The sequence below is a fragment of the Suncus etruscus genome, chromosome 12 (assembly GCF_024139225.1).
Source record: "Suncus etruscus isolate mSunEtr1 chromosome 12, mSunEtr1.pri.cur, whole genome shotgun sequence".
NCBI lineage: Eukaryota > Metazoa > Chordata > Mammalia > Eulipotyphla > Soricidae > Suncus > Suncus etruscus.
This window is the reverse complement of record NC_064859.1, coordinates 103,624,305-103,645,845: the sequence shown is the minus strand read 5'-3', so window position 1 is coordinate 103,645,845 and position 21,541 is coordinate 103,624,305. Positions and strand designations below refer to the sequence as shown.

General features: G+C 59.3%; 1 protein-coding gene across 2 annotated transcripts; it reads left to right on the top strand.

Moving 5' to 3' along the window:
* Positions 1–5,754: 5,754 nt before the first annotated feature.
* On the top strand, positions 5,755–18,471 carry KCNG3 (potassium voltage-gated channel modifier subfamily G member 3). 2 transcript variants are annotated; one of them, XM_049784263.1, is made up of 2 exons: positions 5,755–6,380; positions 17,639–18,471. In XM_049784263.1, exons 1-2 carry the CDS (start codon positions 5,755–5,757, stop codon positions 18,282–18,284), a joined length of 1,272 nt encoding a protein of 423 aa, XP_049640220.1. In that variant the 3' UTR covers positions 18,285–18,471. The 2 variants fall into 2 exon arrangements, with proteins under 2 accessions (XP_049640220.1, XP_049640219.1); XM_049784262.1 differs by having other exon boundaries at positions 5,755–6,413.
* The last annotated feature ends 3,070 nt before the right edge of the window (positions 18,472–21,541 follow it).

Below are 21,541 nucleotides of genomic sequence, written 5' to 3'. Positions count from 1 at the left end.
GGGTTCCAGCACTGTCTTTCTTCCTGCCCCCATGGAGAACCACAATCCCAAGGGATTGGAGGATGTACAGGGTTTCGGATGCATCTGGGTTTAATCCTGACATCCCAAAGGCCCTTCCCTTGAGAACAGAGGCAGGAGTGAATCCTGAGCAGAGTCAGGAGTGAGCCCTGAGCACTCCGCTGTGATTCGGCCAGTCTTGCCCTCCCCAAACAGGCCCACAGCCTCACCCACCCCTGCCTGGCTCCCTCCTGCTCCTCTGCCTCTGTGGGACCTCTGGGGGTCAGTGCCTCAGCTCCCCCGAAGCAGACAAGGCTGCTCACGGCATCATTAGGGCACCCGGGGCTCTCTCCCCAGGTCTGTGCGGACGAATCATCAACTAGAAACTCACACCGCTGAGAACCCCCAACCTGTGTGCAAGTTTGTTTCCAAACACACAGCACCCAGACACGGCACACAGACCCATAACATACTGAAACACCCATCACACAGGCGTGCACGCTCGGACACGTTGACTCCATCATACCTGATCACTCATCATAGACACTCTTCCCAAGTCACAGTCACACACAGTCGCACAAAATGCACACAGCCCTCCGACACAAAATCACACACGTTTCCTCACACACTCTATGACACACTCACACAACTCCCTGACACACACACATTCCTTGAAACATTCACACACATTTCCTGACACACTCACACACATCCTGTGACACTCACGATTCAGTGAGACATCCAAGCACATTTCTCACTCACACACTCCATGACACACTCTCACAGGTGAGCCTGCTGGAGGACCCCAGAGCGCCAGTGTGGGGGTTGCCCAAGGTCCAACTTAGGGCAGGAGTGGGGTGTTGGGTCGAGAGGCACCAAGGCTGGCCCAGAGACACCCCCGTGTCTCAGGCTGCAGAGCCAAGCACTGTAAGGAGTAAGCCAGGCCCAAGACACCCCAAGTTGGACATTTGGGGATCCCGTCATGCTCTCCTGTGGGGCCTCAGCAGAGACTGAAGTGTAGAGTTGGGGGTCTCTGTCCTTAGCACCCAGACACCCCCCCATGCATGCAGCCATTCTATACATGTACCACATCTATACAGACATATACACATGCGTACCCCACATGTCTCTCTCTCTCTCAGCTCTGTCGTGAGTACTCAGCTGTGGGAGGGGGCCACTCACCCCACCCCAAGCCAGATCTCCCTAGAGGCCGGGACCTGAGCTTCTCTTATTTCCACTGCTGGTGGGTGTTCTCACCCCAACCCAGGCAACCCCTCCAGGCTGCCCTCCATGCCTGGTGCTAGAGTAGACCTGGTAAAGGCTGAGTCCAGGAAACAGGACAACATTGGGGCCCCTCCAGGACAAGTGATGGGGCCACACCCAAGCAGAATCTTGGGGTTTGATCAGGCCTGGAAGATAAGCCCGGGTCAGAAGAGTGCAGGGTTCCATCATTCAGAGCCGACCCAGCCCCCCCAGGCTCTGAGCTCCCTGCCAGGAAGACCATAGGGAGTGGGGCACTTGGGTGTGGAGGACATGGGATACATGGGGACCCTCCCAGCTGGCATGCCTGGGTGCCCCTCAGTGCCTCTGGCTGTTGAGTCCTGAGGTGCAAAGCAGGAGCTGAAGCATCCTGGTCCCTGCAGAGAAGCACCTTCCCCCTGCACCCCTGTGTCAAAACTCAGTCCCGCACTCTGTCTGATCCATGGTCAGCACAGCCCAGTACCCACAGTGCGGGACACTACCAGACATAGCTGCTGCCAGGGTCCCGACTTGTCTCTGGGCCGAGGCGTGGGAAGATGCTGTGGTCAGGGGGGCCAGGGCAGGGTCAGAGGGAGGCAGCTGCAGAGGTTCCTGGCTGGGCTCGGTTCACCCAGACCAGTCAGGTCTGCAGCCGTGGACCCCAGAAATGTCCCCAAGACTCAAACAGTCCAAGCTAAAACCTGAAGACTCAGAAACCTCCCAGCTGGGAGGACTCAGGTGTGGTCAGGTCCCTGGTCCTCCCACAGAGAGGAGCTGTGGAGCAAGAGCAGCGCTGAGGAGGCGTCCAGGTCGCAGGCCGGCCGTGGGCCTCCTTCTGGCACATTCCGGCACCACACCCGGCTTTGCTCAAGGCAATCTGTAGGCTGTGTGGCTGCAGGCAAGAGGCGGGTGGTGGTAGTCGACCCACACTGGAACGTTCCTCTCCACAAATGAAATGGTTGAAGCCCATCGCTAAGAAATCTTATGGCGCTATGCCTGAGAGACACGAATTGCATCGGCATCAAATTAATTTATTTCCTGAGCCCAAATCTGATTTGAAACGTCGTATTTCTCCTACTGGCTCAGCGGACGGACTGAGCAAACGAGTAGGTAGGGGTGGATGGAACCAAGTCAAGAGGCCCAGTCAAGCACCCCAGGCGGTTTTGCCCTTGTGGCTGGTTTTGGTCTGGGGCCACACCCTGCCGTGGTCAGGGTTCACTCCTGGCTGTGCTCCGGCGTGACTGCTGGCTCTGTGCTTGGTTTGACTCCCGGCTCTGTGCTCAGGGCTCACGCCCGGAGGTCGCTCTGATGGACCCTTGCTGCCTTCCCCTCCATACTCTGCACCCCCTCCCGGGCACCCAGAAAACATCTCTGGTAGCTGCGGGAGACAGACAGGGAGGGCAGCCATGGCTGCTTCCTCTCCCCCTCCTCGGTGAACTCGCTCCAAACTCGCACTGGCTGCAAACCCCTTCCCACGGCTGCCTGCCTGCGAGAGGCCTGGGGAGCCTCAGCATCCTCAGAACTCGGCTTCCGCCGCCCACAGACCCCGCCCGGGTGGGGTTGGCGGTCCCGGGGGCGGGACAGGAACGTCCTAAGGGAACCAGGCAAAGGAGCGCGCCCCAACACGGAGCAGGCCTTGCTTCTCCACCGTGAAATCAGCCCTGCACGGATCCTGTGTGCGTGTGCGTGTGTGTGTGTGTGCGTGTGTGTGTGCGTGCGCGTGTGTGCGTGCAAGCATTTGGGGGCGACTCCTCAGATGCGCCCCGCCCGCAGCCCCTGCCAGCAGGGGTCTGGGGGTGCGCCAGTGCCTCCCTGGGAAGGCCCTCTGCCCCCCTGGTCTCTGCCCATCTCTGGCTCTGCCTTGAGAATCCATTTTCCTCCAGGAGGTCTTGGATGGCTGCTGCTCAGCGAACGCCCAGTCCTGGCTCTGAGCTGGAACCACCTCGAGATGAATGATGGGCGTCGGAGGCCGGGCAGCTCTTTGGGGGCCCCCGGGGCACCCCCTCTCCTGCTCGGCTCGGCTCGGCTCGGCTCGCCGGCCTCTAGCTGGCGCCCGCGAGCCGAGCCGGCAGCTGGGAAGCCCGAGAGAGCTCGCAGGAACCGGCCCGGGCCGCGCCCCGCTAAGCCTCGCCTGACGCTCCGGCCGCCTCCACGCTCACCTGTGCGCCCCGGCCCGGCGCTGGAGGCCTGGGCGGGCTCCAAGGCCAGGCCTGGGTGGTTGGAGGAGGCCCCCGGGGGCCGCTGGCCAGCTCGGGCCACGGTGGAGCCTTTTGGGGAGGGGACGCCCTGAATCCCGGAGCCGGGGCGCACCGGCGTCTAGGAAAGATGGGGACCCCTAACCGTTCCATTCCCGGGCTGGAAGCGGGACAGCAGAAGGGTCGTCTGGTCTGGCCCCCGGGAGCCGCTCGCTGGCCAGCTCGGGCCAAGGTGGAGCCTTTGGGGATTTGGGAACGCCTTGAACCCCGGAGCGGGGGAGCTGGAGAGCCAGGGCGCAGCCAAGCGCACCGGTATCGCTCAAAGCCCGGGGACCCCGTGACCATTCCGTTCCTGGGGTGCAGGGTCGCCTGGTCCCCTCCTGGGAAGGCCTTTCGCAGAGGGTCGCCTGGTCCCCGGGGTCCGCAAGTGGCACGCGGGGCTCAGCGCGCCCCGGGGTGCTGGAGACCCCACGAAGTCGCATGGCACGGCTCGGGCCGGGGGCGCGTGCCCCGCGGCACCCTTGGGGCGCTGTCGGTCGGAACCGAGCGGGGATCCGAGAGTTTCTGGGCGGCCCCCAAAGCCGTGCGCCCTGGCCAGCTTCTCCGCCTCTCCGCGCCCCGCACCTCGCCCTCCCCACCCACCCACCCACCCCGGAGCGCTGCCGGGGACCCCTCGGCTCCTCCCCGTTCTCCTGTGCCCAGAGCCCAGCGCCGAGCGCCGAACGCGGCTCCGGTGGCCGCGTCACGGGGCGGGGAGCCCCAGGTCCGGGGAGCCGGAGGTGCGGGCGGAGCAGGAGGAGAAGGAGGCGGCGGCGGCGAGGAGGGCGCAGGCGGGGAGGGAGGACGGAGAGGCCCCGCCTCGCCCCGCCGCCTCCCGCGCTCACTTCGCCGCTCGCCTCGGGACGGCGGGGCGGTGGCCGGAGGGAGCGAGCGAGCGGGCTGGGTGGGGGACCCGCAGCACCCGCGCCGAGAGAGGGAGCGGAGCCGCGCCGAGCCCTGAGAGGCGACCCCGGGTCCCCGCGTCCGGGGACGCAGCTGGGCACCACCGCGCGCTTTCATCCATCCATCCAACCCCGGAGGGTCCGCCCGGGACGCACGGCGCGCGCCCCGGAGACACCCCCGGGGGTCCCACGACGAAGCTCGGGTCTCCTTGGCGAGTGCCCGAAGAATCACCCCCGGGGACTCTCCAAGAAGATAGTACCCAGGACCCCTTGCTCGGGTCTACTTGGCGCACGGCCTGCTGAGCCCCGAGACTCATCCCGAAGGTCCCCACGGCGAAGACGGCACCCAGGACCCCTCCGGTCCCCTTGACGTGCGGCCTGCCGAGCCCCGAAGGGTCCACCTAGGACGCACGGCGCGCGCCCCGGAGATACCCCACGGGAGTCCCTACGGCGAAGACAGCAACCAGGACCCCTCTGGTCTCTTGGACACACGGGGACTCACCTCCGAGGGTCCCCAAGGCGAAGACGGCACCCAGAACCCCTCACTCGGGTCCCCTTGGCGCACGGCCTGCCTAACACCAAGATCCTCACAGGACGCACGGGGACTCATTTCTCCCCTGGGGGTCCCCAAGGCTAAGACAGCGCCTAGGACCTCTCCTGCCGGATCCCGGAGGGTCCTCCCAGGACGCACGGCGCGCGCCCCAGACACTGATCCCTGGGGGTGGTCCCCGAGGCACTGACGGCACCCGGGACCCTCCTGATCCCCTCGACTCGCGGCCTGCCTGGACGCACAGAGAGACTCACCCCCGGAGGGTCCCCAAGGCGAAGACAGCACCCAGGACGCAGGGCGCCCAACCCGGACACCCACCCCTGGGGAGTTCCCCAAGGCGAAGACAGCACCTCGGATCCTTCCTGCCGACCCCGAGAGGGTCCTCCCAGGACGCACGGAGAGACTCACCACCCCGTGGGAGGTCCCCAAGGCGAAGACAGCACCCCGGACTCCTCTGATCTTCTGTAGGCGCGGCCTGCCCAACCCCAGAGGGTCGTCCAGGACGCACGGAGACTCACCACACCCTGGGAGATTCCCCTCTGGGCAGACGGCACCCTCTTGATCCCCTCGACGCGCGGCCTGCTGAGCCCCCGAGGGTCCTCCCAGGACTTACGGAGAGACTCACCTCCCACTGGGAGGACCCCAAGGCGAAGACAGCACCCGGGACCCCTCTGGTCCTCTTTACGCGCGGCCTTCCTAACCCCAGGACGCACGGAGGGAGACCCAGCACCCGCTGGGAGGTCCCCACGGCGCGCACGGCACCCGGCGGGCCCCCGCGGACCCCCTGGACGTCTTGCCCGTCCCGTCCTACCCGTCGGGCCCCCTCCCCGGCATGGCTCGCGGGCGCGGCGGGGCGGCCGCGGTGGTGCTGAACGTGGGCGGCGCGCGCTACTCGCTGTCCCGGGAGCGGCTCAAGGACTTCCCGCTGCGGCGCGTGAGCCGCCTCCACGGCTGCCGCTCGGAGCGCGACGTGCTGGAGCTGTGCGACGACTACGACCGCGAGCGCAACGAGTACTTCTTCGACCGGCACGCCGAGGCCTTCGGCTTCATCCTGCGCTACGTGCGCGGCCTGGGCAAGCTGCGCTTCGCCCCCCGGATGTGCGAGCTGTCCTTCTACCACGAGATGCTCTACTGGGGGCTGGAGGGCGCCCACCTGGACCCCTGCTGCCAGCGCCGCCTGGACGAGCGCCTGGCCGACGCCCCGCCTTGCGCGCGCGCCCCGCCGCCGGTGCCCGGGGTCCCCGGGGTGTCCGGGGTCTCCAAAGCCGCGGCCGCCCCGCGCTGGCTGGAGCGCATGAGGCGCACCTTCGAGGAGCCCGCGTCGTCCCCGGCCGCCCAGGTGCTGGCCGGCGTGTCGGTGCTGTTCGTCGTGGTGTCCATGGTGGTCCTGTGCGCCAGCACCCTGCCCGACTGGCGCGCCGCGGCCGCCGACAATCGCAGCCTGGAGGACCGGAGCAGGTACTCCGCCGGCCCTGGGAGGGGGCCCTCCGGGTAGGACCGAGCCTCGGACCCGTGCGTGGGTGTCTGTGTGTCTGCGGGAGTCCTTCCCGACCGTACGTCCCTGTGTCCGTGCGTCCTAGCCCTTTTGCGCGCGCCCCCTCTCCCGTGCCCAGGCTTGCAGAGGGGCCCCGCCGAGAAGGAAGCATTCTCTCCGTCCACCCCGTCGTCGTCTCTCTCCGGCTCGCTGGCTCTCGAACCGTGACCGCCAGCCTCTGGAATTATTTGGCTATTTGGGGAGCACCGCAGCAGCAGGGGAGGACGCGCCTCTTGAGGGACTGAGCTTCAAGGGGGGCCTTGCTCTTAGCTCTGAAACAGGGAGCCTCGCTGAGCCCACCTTTTGGTTCCAATGGTGACACCTTTCCTCACCCCAGTAACCCCATTCTTGAGTAGGACCAGTACTGGGAAGACAGGCCTCAGGCCCCTGGGCACTAAGGGACTGAGGGAAGCTTCTGTTTGGTCCCTCCGCTTCTGCAACTGGAGGGTTAAACTTGCCTAGGTCACCAGGCTGCATGGACCTTCCTTCCCTCTCACCTTTGAACTCTGAATCTCATCTTTGAACTCTCTGAATGCCCCATCTTTTTATTTTTATTTTTTTTTTGGGTGGGGGGGTTTTGGGCCACACCCGGCGGTGCTCAGGGGTTACTCCTGGCTGTCTGCTCAGAAATAGCTCCTGGCAGCACGGGGGACCATATGGGACACCGGGATTCGAACCAACCACCTTTGGTCCTGGATCGGCTGCTTGCAAGCCAAACACTGCTGTGCTATCTCTCCGGGCCCTCCCTTTTTTTTTTTTTTTTAAGAGGGTGTATACCCATCCATACAGGGGCTCTCTAAGCAGTTCTACTGGTAGTTTTTGGCGGGAGACCATCTGGGGTGTAGGGATGGAATCAGGATCAGTAGCGCCCAAATAAGTGCCTTCCGCCCTGTCTAATCTCTCATCTTCCTCAGTCCCTTTTTTAAAAAACAAAATGGGCGGGCCCGGAGAGATAGCACAGCGGCGTTTGCCTTGCAAGCAGCCGATCCAGGACCCAAGGTGGTTGGTTCGAATCCCGGTGTCCCATATGGTCCTCCGTGCCTGCCAGGAGCTATTTCTGAGCAGACAGCCAGGAGTAACCTCTGAGCAACGCCGGTGTGGCCCAAAAACAAAACAAAAAATAAAACAAAAAAACAACAACAAAATGGGCCACACCCAGCGGTGCTCAGAGGTTACTCCTGGCTCTGTGCTCAGAAATCACTGATTGAAACTAGGGATTGAATCTAGGTTGGCTGTGCTATCTCTACCCACTGTACTATCTCTCTGGCCCAGTTTTATTTATTTACTTATTTATTTTGGTTTTGGGGCCACACCCAGCAGTGCTCGAGTTACTCCTGGCTCTGCACTCAGGAATCATTCCTGGTGGAGCTCGGGGGACCATCTGGGATGTCAGGGATTGAACCTGGCTATGTTGAGTGCAAGGCAAACGCTCTCCATGCTGTGCTATATATCTCTCCTGCCCACTTTTTTTTGTTGGTTTGTTTTTTTTGGGCCACACCGGCGGTGCTCAGGGGTTATTCATGGCTCTGTGCTCAGAAATCACTCCTGGCAAGCTTTGGGGGACCATATGAGATGCTGAGAATCGAACCCGTGTCCATCCCAGGTTGGCCCTGTGCAAGGCAAACGCCCCACCCCTGAGCTATCGCTTTGGCCCCAGTCCACTTTTATTTATTCTTTATGTATTGATTTTTGCTCTTGGGGAGGGCTCGCCTAGCTGCTCAGGGTCACTCCTGGTTCTGTGCTCAGGGAAGCCTGTTTTGGGGGGTAAGACCCCCACACACGCTGTAGGGTGTGTGTGCTCAGATTCCTGAGCTACTCTCTACCCGTCCTCTTTGCCCCCGATCTCCGGAGGGGCACCTGCACCCCACACTTCTGCCTGTTCCTTCCTTCCTGCTCGAGGATGGATGGGGTCTGGGCCAGATGGAAGGAGCTAGAAGTGTCCAAAGGTCAGCCTTGGTGCATGGGTGTCTGGCCTGGGGGCAGCAGTGACTGGCCTCACCCACTCATCAGGCTCGAAGGTCTGGCCACAGAGCTCGTCACTCGGAACCCCAGCATTGGGCCATGAATCTGGTGCCTGGTCACTCCTGATTCCTTTTGTGCCTGCAGCAGGGGGTTCTAATACCATCCTGAGTCTCTGAGGCCACAAGGCTCTGAGGAGAGGCGTAAGGACCCAGTAAGGACCAGCTGCCAGGACCTCTGTAAGATCAGAGCATTCTCTGCACAAAATGGGGCCCATGGGCTCGTCTGTGGGACTGCAGGGAACTCAAGGAACAGTGATTTGGGGGGAGAAGTAATGGAAAAACATTTGCAAAGAACTGAGGTGTGCCCGAGCAGTGGCACAGCAGTGAGGGCGTTTGCCTTGCACGCAGCTGACTCAGGCATCCCATACAGTCCTCTGAGACTGCCATGAGTGGACCTTGAGGGCAGAGCCAGGAGTCAGTCCTGAGCACTGCTGGGTGTAGCCCCCAATAAAACCCCAAAGAAGTGAAGGGGAAGGGGCTCAGTGGCTTCAGGGCTGGAGGAAGAACCAGTAAGTCAATACTCCCCCGAACGGAGTGCTCCCTGGAAGATGGGGCGAGGGGAACGAGGCCAGGCGGGGTGATGGTCCCGTGTGCCTGCATCATGACTCGAGGCAGCCCCGTTTCCTAGACACCCAGATATTTCAGGAGAAACGATGTTTTTCTTGGCTTGAAGGCCCAGATTTAAGCTTCCCTCAGAGCCTGCCTGCACGGAAGCTGCCTCGGGCCGTGGGTACCTTCTGTGCCCGAGATGCTGCCCAGCCCTGGCTTTGCCAGCACCTGGCCCTGCTCACCTCCACGCCTCGGAGGGTCTCCCCACGCCTCTCTTGTCTCCCTTCCCCAGGCTGTGTCTCCAGGCCCAGTCTGAGTCCTGCTGAGTTGGGCACGGAGAGGAGGGGACATTTGCACTGTTCCTTTGTGGGACACGCTGCTCTGGGCCCTTCCAAATGAGGACAGACTGGCCTTGTGTGTGGGTGGCGATGGGCAGGCTCTGTGATTGGGGAGCAGGGCTCAGGAGGGAAAGGGCAGTATAGAAGGTTCTGGGGACCCTGAGCAGGAAGGAGGGATGGCTGAGTGGATGGGGTGGGAAATGAGGGGGGGGGGGCTTGTGGTATAAAGTTCTTCCGAAGGGTCTGGATAGAAAAGACCTCAGCCTGTGAGGTGCGGGTCAGTGGTGGCCGGACGCAACATCTGCTCCAGGCCCTTCACCCAGCAGTGGTGACTTCCCAGCAGTGGGCATTTCTCCAGAACCTCCACTTCTGGGGTCTGGGGGGTTCCCGTGCAGGGAGCTCCAGGCCGGGCCCTATGGTGCTAGGAAGACCAGTTGGTGGATGCCCAGGTGTTAGGTTCCACCCTCTGCTAGTTCTGATGTCTCAGCAGGGGGCAAGGTCCTCGGGACTAGGAGGCAGGTGTGGGGGCAGCCTGGGGGCTTTGGGCTGACGAAGGCGTGGCTATGACATCTCGGGACCGGGTTTCTGGTCCACGTGAGGGCTGGTTTGGTTTTGTGGGCCTGGGACCAAACCCTATTTTCACTGGTTGGGCCCCTCCCTCCTCTCTCTTCCCGTCCTCCCAGGTCTGGCACACCCCCTGCTGAAACTCAAACACAGGCCTTGGGCCTCAGGCCTGCAGCCCCAGGAGGCTGCCTGAGTGTGAGTGCTCTTCTGCAGGGCAGAGGAAGGTTCTGGAAGGACTCTCCTGAGGCTGTGCTCAGTTCCACCCTTTCCGGAACCTGCAAAGGCCCATCTAGCACTTTCTTTCTGTCCCCGGCCTTTGGGGCACCCTACCCTGCCTCAGGGTGAGGTTCTGTATTCTGGTAACTGGGTGTGGCGAGTGGGCCCCAGGCCCCTCACTGGTGTGACTCTGGCTCCCACGGGCTGCCCTGTGCTAGCAGTGGAGAGAAGAGCCTGGAGTCAGAGGAGTTGGTACCGGCAGAGATAGATTGTGCAGAAGGGGAGGGTAGATATTTTTATTTTATTTTTGGGCCTCACCCGGCTGCACTCAGGGCTTACTCCTGGCTCTGTCCTCAGAAATCACTCCTGGTGGGTGCTAGGAGGACCCTATGGGATGCGGGGGTCAAACCCACATCTGCTTTGTTCCAGGCCAACACCCTCCCCCTGTGCTATGGCTCCAGCCCCATGGTGGGTAGATATTTATTTGAGCCAGTCCTGGCTGTACTCAAGGCTGGCTCCTGTCCCTGCTCCCAGGGATCAGGGGACAGTATTTATTTCGGGGGCTCACATCAGGAGCTGCATACAGGCCCTCTTCACCCCTGTGCTGTCTTTGTGGCTGGAGGGGGGGGCAGGTCCCTACAGAGATGGATGAGAACTCAGAGAAGAGGCCCATGGAGTTGGGCGGGGTGCCACGCGTGGGGAAGGGGGTGGCCTGAAATCGGGCGTCCCTGGGCCCCTCCCGCCCTCCCTGGGCTCTGGCCCGGTTCAAGGCCGCAGCTCCTGGGCTGGAGGCTGCTGCTTCATCCTCCTGCAAAGCTGCTGTTTCAATCTCTTGTGCAGGAATTCTTTCTAAAAACGGAGACTCAAGTTGGAGTCTCCATCTCTGATCTGTTCCAGCGAGTGGAAGCTGGAAAGAGGCTTAAATTTCTGTCTCTGGGATGTGAAGCCCCCTCCCCTCCTTTGAAAAAAAAATGAAACCCGGTGATGGATGTTTAAACTCTATCGTGTGATTTCTGTAGAAATCCAAGGGGTCTCAAGTCCTTTCAAAATACAAGGCGGCGACGTTTGAAACCGCATTTGCAGAAACTAATTAACAGATCTCTGATAGCCGGGCTGGCGCCTCTCTCTTTCTCTCTCCCTCCCTCCTTCCTCTCTCTCTCCCTCCCTCCTTTCCCCTCTCTCTCTTTCTCTCTCTCTCCCTCCCTCTCTTTCACCTCACTCACTTTCTTCCCTCTCTCCTCTCCTCACTATATCTGTCTCTCTCCCTCTCTCTCCCCCTCCCTCTTTCCTCTCAATATCACTCTCTGTCCCTGTCTCTGTGTCTCTCCCCTCTCTGTCTCTCCTTTGCTTCTCTCTCTTCTCTATGTCTCTGTCCCTATCTCTGTGTCTCTCTCTGCCTCGCCCTCTTGTTAATCTGTTTCGGTCTCTTTCTCTGCGTTTCTCTTCTCTGTCTGTCTCTCTATGTCTCTCTTTCTGTGTCTCTCTTCTCTGTTTCTGTCTGTGTCTCTCTCTCTCTCTCTGAATCCAGACCTGGTCTGCATCCCGTTCTACAGGAGCCTTTTTCCACATCAGTTTCTCACTATCAGAGCTTTGCTGTGTTCAAGAAAGTGGCGCAGCAGTTGCCACAGTCATCCAAAGGGCTGCGTACACAGAAACACACGTTTCCATGTGCATAGAACACATGTGTGTGATTCCGTGAGCGTGTGATGTGGCTATGTCCTAGCACCTGTAAGGGAAGCCACTCTGCCATAAACCCACAATATGGGACTCTCTCTCCACGTTATCAGCCTCGCTCCACGTGACCACAGGCCGGACTGTGTCCTGGAGAAGGTCCCGGTGCGGGAGAGTGAGGCCAGTGAGATGGACATGTGTGCGAAGGTGCTGGGCTCTGCTAGCATCCCCCGTGGGCACTGAGCTTGGGGGCCGCGTCACTGCCCAGCCGCCCTCCTTCCCTGGAGCCCCAGAGCCCCTCACCCTGCTCACTTTGACTCTGCTTTCTCGCTTTGCATAAGGAATCTTTTCCGTAAACGTTTGCAGATTTGGATAAATTCCAAAGTGGAAAATTGCTCGATCTAAGGATTGTATTTACAGGTGAATTTTTAAAAAAAAAATATGGGTAATTGGAGATTTCTTTATAAAATATAAATGAAATTCACCATTTTCCTTTATTAATCATAATAAGAGCCATTGCAAGAGGCATGCCTAGAATGCTAATGTGGTACAATCCAGTTGCAGACCTGTGGTAATAATCTAACGGCTTCGGGCCCGAGAGCCACCTTGGACTGGGCCTGGGCTCTGTGTGTGGGAGACCCTGGGCCCTGGTTCCTTCCCTGACCCTACAGAGTCCTCCCAGCACCCACCAGCACCCACAACCACCCCACACCAGCCTGGGAGTTGCGTCCACACTGCCTGGCATGACAGAGCAAAGCCACAGAGAGAAAAGCAGCTTTGTGGAGATGAAATACCTACAGCACGGGCCTTAGCTGCAATCTATACCAGTGACTCACACCACCCTAGTCTCACCCTTGGCTCACACCACTTGGGTCTCACCTGTGACTCACCACCCTGCTCTCACCCATGACTCACACTGTTAAGTCCTGGCGAATGATGCGCCGTTCAAAGACACCAAGACCACAGCCTCATGCAAAAACAGGTTTTTTTTTATTACAAGCATATGCAGGGGCTGTATTAGAATCCAGCATTAGCCAGAAACTGCCAGCCCTGAGCCATGAGCTTACAAGCTATATATAGTATTTTAAACAATAGAAAGGTACAGTAGATTGATTTGCTTTAGGAAGTACATGACATCTGGCATTTTCCCACAATTGTGAAGGGGGGTGGGTGATCAGGGCAGTCAGGAAACTCCCAGAATTGTCATGGATGCCTGTACGACCCCAGTGTTTTTGAGGGCTACGTCTAGCCCACTTTCCTGTCCTTGCCTGATGGCTGTTTCAAGCTTCCTTTACAACACCTCACAGGGTCTCACCTGTGACTCACTCACACATCCCTGGTCTCAACCATGACTCACACACTCCTGGGGTCCTATCCTCCTAGTTGTGACACCACTGGGGTCCTATCTGACTCACACCACTCGGTCCCACCCGTGACACATCACTCTGGTCCTGTCCATAACTCACACCACTCGGTCCTACCTGTGACTTACACTACTTGGTCCTATCTATGACTCACACTCTTTGGTCCCACCCGTGACGCACACCACCTGGGTCCTACTCCACTTAGTCCCACCCATGACTTACACCACTCAGGTCTCACCCACGATTCACACCACCTGGGTCTCAATTGTGACACACATCACTTGGTCTCACCCGTGACTCACGCCACTCAGAACCCCCTTGTGTTTACAGTTGAGCTCTCCCCCATGACTCGCAGCTGCCGACTCTCCATTCACACCACACTGCACAGTCAGGTATGGAGTCCCTGAGCATGTCTGAAGCTGTCTGTGGCCTGCGACCACCTAGGCCTCGAGCTCCATCCCCATATCCTAACTCCAGGCACAATGATGCTCCTAACTTACAGCCTTAAAGGAAGGTGCTTCCTGCAGAAGTTTGGGGTGATGATTCGTGGATGGGGGACACTCCAGGTGGTTACTGCAAATAAGACTCAGCCCCCCCCCAAGATTCCCACACAGTTTCGTGGTTGTGGGGTTTTGGGGTTTTTATTCTAGACATGAACGAAAATGCTGATGAGGAGGCGGGAGTGAAAGACCCAGCGCATAAGGATACCCGTCTGTCATTGGGGTCCTCTTAGGGGGGGTCCCTTATTCGCTCCGTGTTCACCCAATGGGAGTTGGTGTCCGTGTAGGTGCTGGCGGGTGCTCCGACTCAGTAGATACTTCTAGAAAACAACAGTAAATATTTGGGCTTTTAAATGTCAATATTTACGAGCTGCTGGAATTCGCACGTTTTGCAACAGCATTAGCTGAAGATTTGGCAAGTGTGATCAGACCTGAGGGGAAGAGTCTGTGGTGTACCCCACTCCTTTTGAGGACAGGGGAGCCAGAGCTGTGGGGAGCGGCTCAAGATGGTGCCTTTGCTCACTACAGAGGTCCAGGGGAATAGGCTGGGGGCTGGGGGAGGTGAGGGCTTGCTGACGCTCAGGGCCTTTCAGGGACCATCCAAGGCTGTCCTGACACCCCAAATCAGGACAGCATGCAAAGCCCGGGGCAGGACGTGCTGTGCTCTCTGCTCATGGGCCTGGGAGAGACAGTGTTGAATTTTGCACTTACTGTCACGGCTGTGGGAATGAGCCTGGGGGTGGTCGAGTGACATCATAGCAGGCGGTTTGCCTTGCATGGCATGTGGCTGGTCCAGGTTCAATTCCTGGCACCCCCTAGGATACCCCCAACGCCACCAGGAGCGATCCTCGAGCACAGAGCCAGGAGTAACCCCCTGAGTATGGCCAGGTGGTCCCCAAACCCAGAAAACAAAGCCAAACAAACAAAAAATAACAGTTCAGGGATGCACAGAATTTCCTAGAGTCTAGAGAGAGATAAATTGACGCCTGGGAACAAAGTAATATCCTGGGATATTCCCTCCCTCTCTCCCTCCCTCCGAGCGGAAATCATTTAGATGGTGCCTGGGGCACCGCTGGAGCTGCTGAGGGTGGGAGAGGAAGCAGAAGCCAGGAGGGTCCTGGCGCCCACCCTCTTCCTTCTCTTCCACATACTCCTCCTCCTCTTCCTCCTCGTCCTCCCCCTCCTCCCTCTCCTCTTTCCCATCTTCCCTCTCCTCCTCCTCCTCCTCACTTTTTTCCTCTCTTTCTCCCTTTCCTCATCTTCCTCCTCCCCTTCTCTTCCTCTCCTCCTCCCTCTCCTCCTCCTTCCTTCCTTCCCTCCTCTCCTCCCTCTCCTTGTCCTGCTCCTCCTTCCCCTCCTTCAGAGCACCCATCCTGCCGCACAGCCTTTGCCAAGAAAACTGCTTCCCACCCCAGGGAGGGAACCTTCCATCATCGTCATCCCGGCCCGGGGTGTCCCGGAGCTGCCCTAGGCCGGCTGTCCATCACCTCCCACGGGCGGCAGGAGGCAGCGGTGTCCCGGAGCGCCCCTGACTGATGTCCCAGCCTCAAGGCTGCAGAACCTGTGCAGTCAGCCCAGCGGGGGTGGTGCCAGGACGGACGGACGGACGGACGGGCGGCCCGGCAGACAGATGGACGGCGGAGCAAGGGCCCAGCTACCTCCTCCTGCCAGCCCTCGGCTTTCAGCACCAGCACGGCGGCTAGGCTGCACCACCCTGGGCGAGGATCCCATCTCCCCAGGACTTGCCTTCCCAGCCTCCCCTTCCTGTTCCTTTCCTGCCTTGGTCTGAGTTCCTGTCCCCACTAGGGCTCAGCTCCGTTCCCCAGAAGGGAAGGACTGGCTCTGCCAGTCTCTCTTCGCTGCCAGTCAGGGGTCTGAGGGGGGGGCGGGTTCCCCCTCTTCAGATCCAGCCACAGGCACCCTGGGTGACCACCTCTCTCTGTTCCGGGGTGGGGACAGGGCTCCTAGTGAGAGGGACTCAGGTGCTGCAGAAACTCCTGCTTCTGTGCTGGCCGGAGACACCCCCACTAGGTTCCTCATCCCTCCCTCCAGCCCTGCTGCTTGAGCACTGTTCTGTGAGCTCCGAGAGTCTATGTGTGGCTCTGGGCACCGTGTCCCGGGTCTGTGTGGGAGCGTGTGTGGGGTCCGTGTGGCAGGCCCTGAGTTGACTGTGGGTGCCTTGGGGCCCTCGCAGGTGGAAGCCGGCAGCCCCCCCCCCAATGTAGACGACCGAGCACACTCCGTGTATCTGATTCGGCAGTGAGAGGGCCTGGGCAGACACTCGGCTGCTCCGAGCCCCCTCCAGTGATGGTCTGAGTCCCGAGTGCCTCCTTTCCTGTCCCAGCGACCCAGCTGTTGTGGGAAGGATCAGACAGAAACATCCGAATAATTCGGCAGAGTGCGATGCTGCTCTTTTTAATATATCAACATCTTCTGGTTTTCTAGGTGAGGGAGGGTGTGCTCTAGAGGAAGCTCTGTCCTTGCAGTGGGGTCTGCAGGGTGGGATTCCTGGAGGCTGTGGGTACAGGCAGCTGGGACCCCTGTCCTGGCAGATATCCCTTGAGTGGGTCCAGGAGCCCCTCCTCGTCCCCCTCAATGGCCGGTAAAGTAGCCCCTGAGCTTCCTCTTCTCAGCCTGGCGTCCCCCCTGAGCTGGACCAGGGTTACCTCAGAGCCCCAGGCTGGGACCCGGATGGTCAGACGGGTGAGACTCGCTCAAGCCTCGCTTCCCAAGCATGTGACAGTGAGCATCCACAACTGGACGAGTATCCCTGCCCCCGAGTCTCTGCTCTGCCTCTGACCCCCGCCGGCTCCCTGCCTGCTGCTCTGCAGAAGCTGCTTCTGCCTTTGACCCTTTGCGCCCCTTCCCGGACTTCGGGGACACTCCTCTCCGGACTCTTGTCCACCATCCACGCAGGCAGGGCGACGTCTACTCACTCTCCAGTGTCCAAGGCTGGGTGGCTCGGTCAGTCTGTCTGGAAGGCTGCCCTAGGCCCCGCTGACACATGTCAGGGGTTTGGGTGCAAGGGGCTGGGCAGAACTTGAGGAGCGAGATGCAGAAACTGGATGGGGCCTGCCAGGTCCAGCAGAAATGCCTCCCGCCCCATCCACACTCCGAGACCCATGATGCTTCTTGTGTGCAGGGACAAGGGGTTGCTCTGTCCTGCCCCAGGCAGCTGCACACACTTACATACGCACACACGTGCACCCCACGCAATGACCGTTCATGAATATTCATACATGCACGCAAGAGCTACATACTTACACATGTGAACCCCACGCACCCACACACAATATACTCATGGATAATTGCACACACATTCACATGTAAACACTCACATATGCACACACGGCTGCTCACACACTTACATGCACGGACATGAACACACATGACCATAGGTATGAACACACACTCATTCAGGTGTGCATACAAACTCACACATGCTACGCACCTCTGGAAAATCGAGTGAACCTTCCATCTTGCCCCTGTGGCCCTCATGCGGGGAAGTCAGAACCTAGGCCCCAGCTGGGCCCCCAAAGGTGACACCCTCTAGGGAGCCCCCCAGCCCTGGCAGGCTTGGAGGTAGCAGCCAGGGGCCATGCCTTGCTCACAAGCCCGGGTACAGGGTTGTCTTTGGTTGAGGGCAGGTCCACTGAGGTGGCCCCAGATGGTGGCGGCTGACACAGGTTCATCCAGACCCATGAACACGCCAGACCGTCTCCCACGGGTCGGTGGCAGGCGGAGCTCAGTCCAGGGGCCAGAACTTCCTGGATCCCGTGTCTGTCGTGGCCGTGGTCTGTGCGTCCTGGTGCAGCCTGGAGTGTCCGTGGGCGCCGTGGTCCGTGTGTCCCGTCGCGTCCGTCTGCCCCGTGGTCCATGCGTCCTGGCGTGTCTGTCACGCAGCGTGTGTGGGACCCTGTGTGCCCACCCAGAGTGAGCTGTCCTCTGCTCTCCCGCAGGATCATCGAGGCCGTGTGCATCGGCTGGTTCACGGCCGAGTGCGTGGTGCGCTTCCTGGTGTCCAGGGACAAGTGCGAGTTCGTCCGGCGGCCGCTCAACATCATCGACCTGCTGGCCATCGCGCCCTACTACGCGTCGGTGCTCATGACGGTGCTCACGGGCGAGGACTCGCAGCTGCAGCGGGCCGGCGTGGCCCTGCGGGTGCTCCGCATGACCCGCATCTTCTGGGTCATCAAGCTGGCCCGGCACTTCGTGGGGCTGCAGACGCTGGGCCTGACGCTGCGCCGCTGCCACCGCGAGATGGTCCTGCTGCTGCTCTTCGTGGGCGTCGCCATGGCCATCTTCAGCGCCCTGGCCCAGCTGCTGGAGCACGGCCTGGACCTGGACGCCTCCAACCAGGACTTCGCCAGCATCCCGGCCGCCTGCTGGTGGGTGATCATCTCCATGACCACGGTGGGCTACGGGGACATGTACCCCGTCACGGTGCCCGGCCGCATCCTCGGGGGCGTGTGCGTGGTCAGTGGCATCGTGCTGCTGGCCCTGCCCATCACCTTCATCTACCACAGCTTTGTGCAGTGCTACCACGAGCTCAAGTTCAGGTCCGCCCGCCTGGGCAAGAGCCTGTCCGCCGAGTTCCTGCACTGAGCCGGCCGGTGGCTCTGCGTGCGAGGACAGAGGCGCCACGGGCGAGGGACGCAGAGGGGACGGGAGAGTGGGTGTCCCTGTCATGGCCGGCAGGGGAGGGGAAACCAGGCCCTGGCCGGGGCTCCCGTGAGAGTCGTTTCCTGGCCTCCCCACCGCCGGTTTTGGAGTCTCCTCGAATCTGTGCGCTGCTTTCCGTGGGAGCTGTTGGTTGCCAAATGTTTTTGCCCGTCCTGTGAGTCCCGCAGGAGACGCCTGGGAGTCACGCGTTGTTTCCAGTCGAAAGGAGCATCTTCTTCTCTAAATGTTTCATAATCTTGCAGATCAATGTCAGGAGAATTCTGGAAACATATGTCACCCGCAGCAACTGTTTAACCAATACTTGAAAAGTCTGGGCCAATCCTCGACTCTGGGATGGAGCTGGAAGCGGAACTGGAATCTGGGGCATGTTTCTAGCTTTTTCCTGGCTCTGGGTTTGAGTCACTGGATCAGACAGCTTGAGACGCGCTCCCTTTGCTGTTCTGATTCTTTTCCTTGCTTGGTTGAAGTGACCCAGGAGAGAATTTCAGGAGGGAGAGAGCTGCACTGGTTAGCCTTTTTCTGAGGTTCTTTTTTTTTTTTTGGCGGGGGGGAGGCACACCTGGTGGTGCTCAGGTGTTCCTCCTGGCTCTGCGCTCAGGAATCACTCCTGGCAGGCTTGGGGGACCCTATGGGATGCCAGAGATCGAACCTGGGTCGGCCCCGTGCAAGGCAAAGGCCTTCCCTTTAGCTCTCTCTCCGGTTCATTGGATCTGAGTTTACTGATGTAGGTGTGAGAATTTCCTGACATTCTTGTGTTCAAACAAGATTCCCAGCACCGAGGCGGGCGTAGGAATAGTTGGATAATACCAGCCAGTTTTATCTATTTATTCTCTGCGTAACCCTGCCCTCTCCCAAACTGTGGATTTAGTGGTGTTTGGGGGGTGTTTATGAACAAAATCAGGCTCAGTAGCCATGAGTGGGTTAGCACACAGGAAACGGATTGTTCCGGCATCAGGCCTGGTGAGTGGGTTGCAGCCCTAGTGACTCGACTCCAGGATGCCATGTAGCAACCCTGGAGCATTCATGGCTGCAGTGTTGGGGTGGGGTCACAGCCAGAGTGCCTGCCAGAGTGGGATGGTCTAGATTGGGGCTCCACAGGGCGCCTCAGAAGCCATCAGGGAGCAGGTGGGCCTGAGTGATTTAGGGGCACTAAGGACAGGATCTGAGTGAGCGAGGAGAAGGGCCCGGAGTTTCTTCAGAGGCTCGTCAGCATTCTCTGGTCCAGTTTCGAGGCCAGCCTGGGAGGATGGACGCAGGGGAGCTCCCACCCCACAGCTCTGGGTGCTGATTGTTGTTCTCTAGGTTTAAGGAGCAGGAGGAGTCGAAGAATAGTTCCCGCTCCCTGTGGCCCTGGGGATGGAATCTGAGAGGTGAGGCCACAGGTCTGAGCTGCAGGCTGAGGACTGCCCCCTTGTAGCCTCAAAGGAAATGGGGTTCCTTTTGTGAGAACCTCTTGCCAGGACTGGCCTCAGCCAGTGACCGCCGGCATGGGCAGTGGGATGGGTGTGGCCGGGAGGGTGGTCAGAGCTGACTTTGCAGGCTCGAGTCTCCCCTGGACACCGGGCATCTGATTCCTCCTGGGGTCCCAGCCGGGCAGTGGTTTCACGCACCATCTCTGCAGCACTTAGCTGATGGCTGGGTAGGGCAGGCTGGAATGTTCAGGAAAGGTCCGTCTTGTGGCTTCTTCATCTCTTTGTACAGCTGCTGCTCTCTGAGTGTACGGACTTGGAGTCCCCCTGAATTCCCAGTGTGTGTGTGTGTGTCTGAGGGTGTGTATGAGGATGTGTGTTTGAGTGTGTGCAAGTGAGATTGTGTGTGTGTGTGTTGAATGATTTGTACTGTTTGTCTTTTGAAATCCGTCACAGCTGAGGGAGCTACAAGGAGGTGAAAGTGTCATTATCTTAGGCACCCCCGTCCCCCGTCCCACCACCACCAAAGTGCCCACCTTCCATCCACACTGTCCCCTCGTTCCCAGAGTGTGACCTCCACCTTTGCTCCCCCCACTGCTCGCTGATTGTTTCTGTGACTCCAGGCTGCGGCTTTGTCACTGTCCGTCCGGAAGTGGGAGACCATCCGTCACATCCCCCCTCGGGGTTCCCTGGCTTTCCTCGGTGCCCTCCAGTCCCACTGCCAGATTTCATTTCTTTCGCGCCTGCCGATGCTGCTGTCCGCCCCACGGCTTCTATTTAGGATTTTTATGCGATCACTGTGAATTACAAAGTGGCAGAGCTCCTCATGGCCGGGCGTCAGGGGTGCAATGTTCCTACAGCTTCCTTCCCCTTCGACAGTACCCGCTTCCCTCCACCTGGTCCCTGGTTTCCCTTCCATCCACCGCCCCCCCCTTCATCCCTTTTAGACACTGTGGTTTGTAGTATTGTCACTGCAGGGGCATCGTGCATATTACTGCACCCGGTTCTTGTCCAGAGTGACCATGTCCCCTTATCATTTTGTGGCCCCTTCCCTGACCTACCCCCAACCCCACCATGACCAACTTCCTACTAACACCCATTTCTCTGGGACCCCATTTCTACTGCCTTCAGACATTAAGTATTCCCCCTATTCCTCTGTTCCCTTTCTATCCTTCGTCTGAAGAGATTGTCTGTCTGCCTCTCTCTCTCTCTCTCTCTCTCTCTCTCTCTCTCTCTCTCTCTCTCTCTCACTCTCTCTCTCTGACTCATCTCACTCAGCATGGTACTGTCCAGATCCAGACGTGTAAGAGTAAATTGCATGATTCTTATCTTTTCTTTCCACCGAGTAGAATTCCACGAATGTGCCAGTTTTCTTTTCCTACTGTCTGTTCTCGGGCACTCGAGCTGTTTGCAGATCCTGGCTATTGTGCATAATAGTGCCGCGATGAACCTAGGAGCGCAGGTGCCTTCTCTGCATTGCGCTTTTAGGCCCTTGGATGTTCCCTGGAGCAGGATTGCTAGGTCATATGGAAGCTCAATGTTAGATTTTCTTTGAAAAAATGTCCACATCGTTTTCCAGAAAGGCTGGACCAGTGGGCATTCCCACCAGCAGTGGTGGAGGGTCCCTTTCCCCACGTCCACATCCACATTGGTGGTTGTTCTCGTTGCATTTGCCAGTCTCTGTGGTGTGGGATGGTATTTCATAGTTGTTTTGATTTGCATCTCCCTAATGGTTAATGGTGTGGAGCATGTTTTCATGTGACTTTTGGC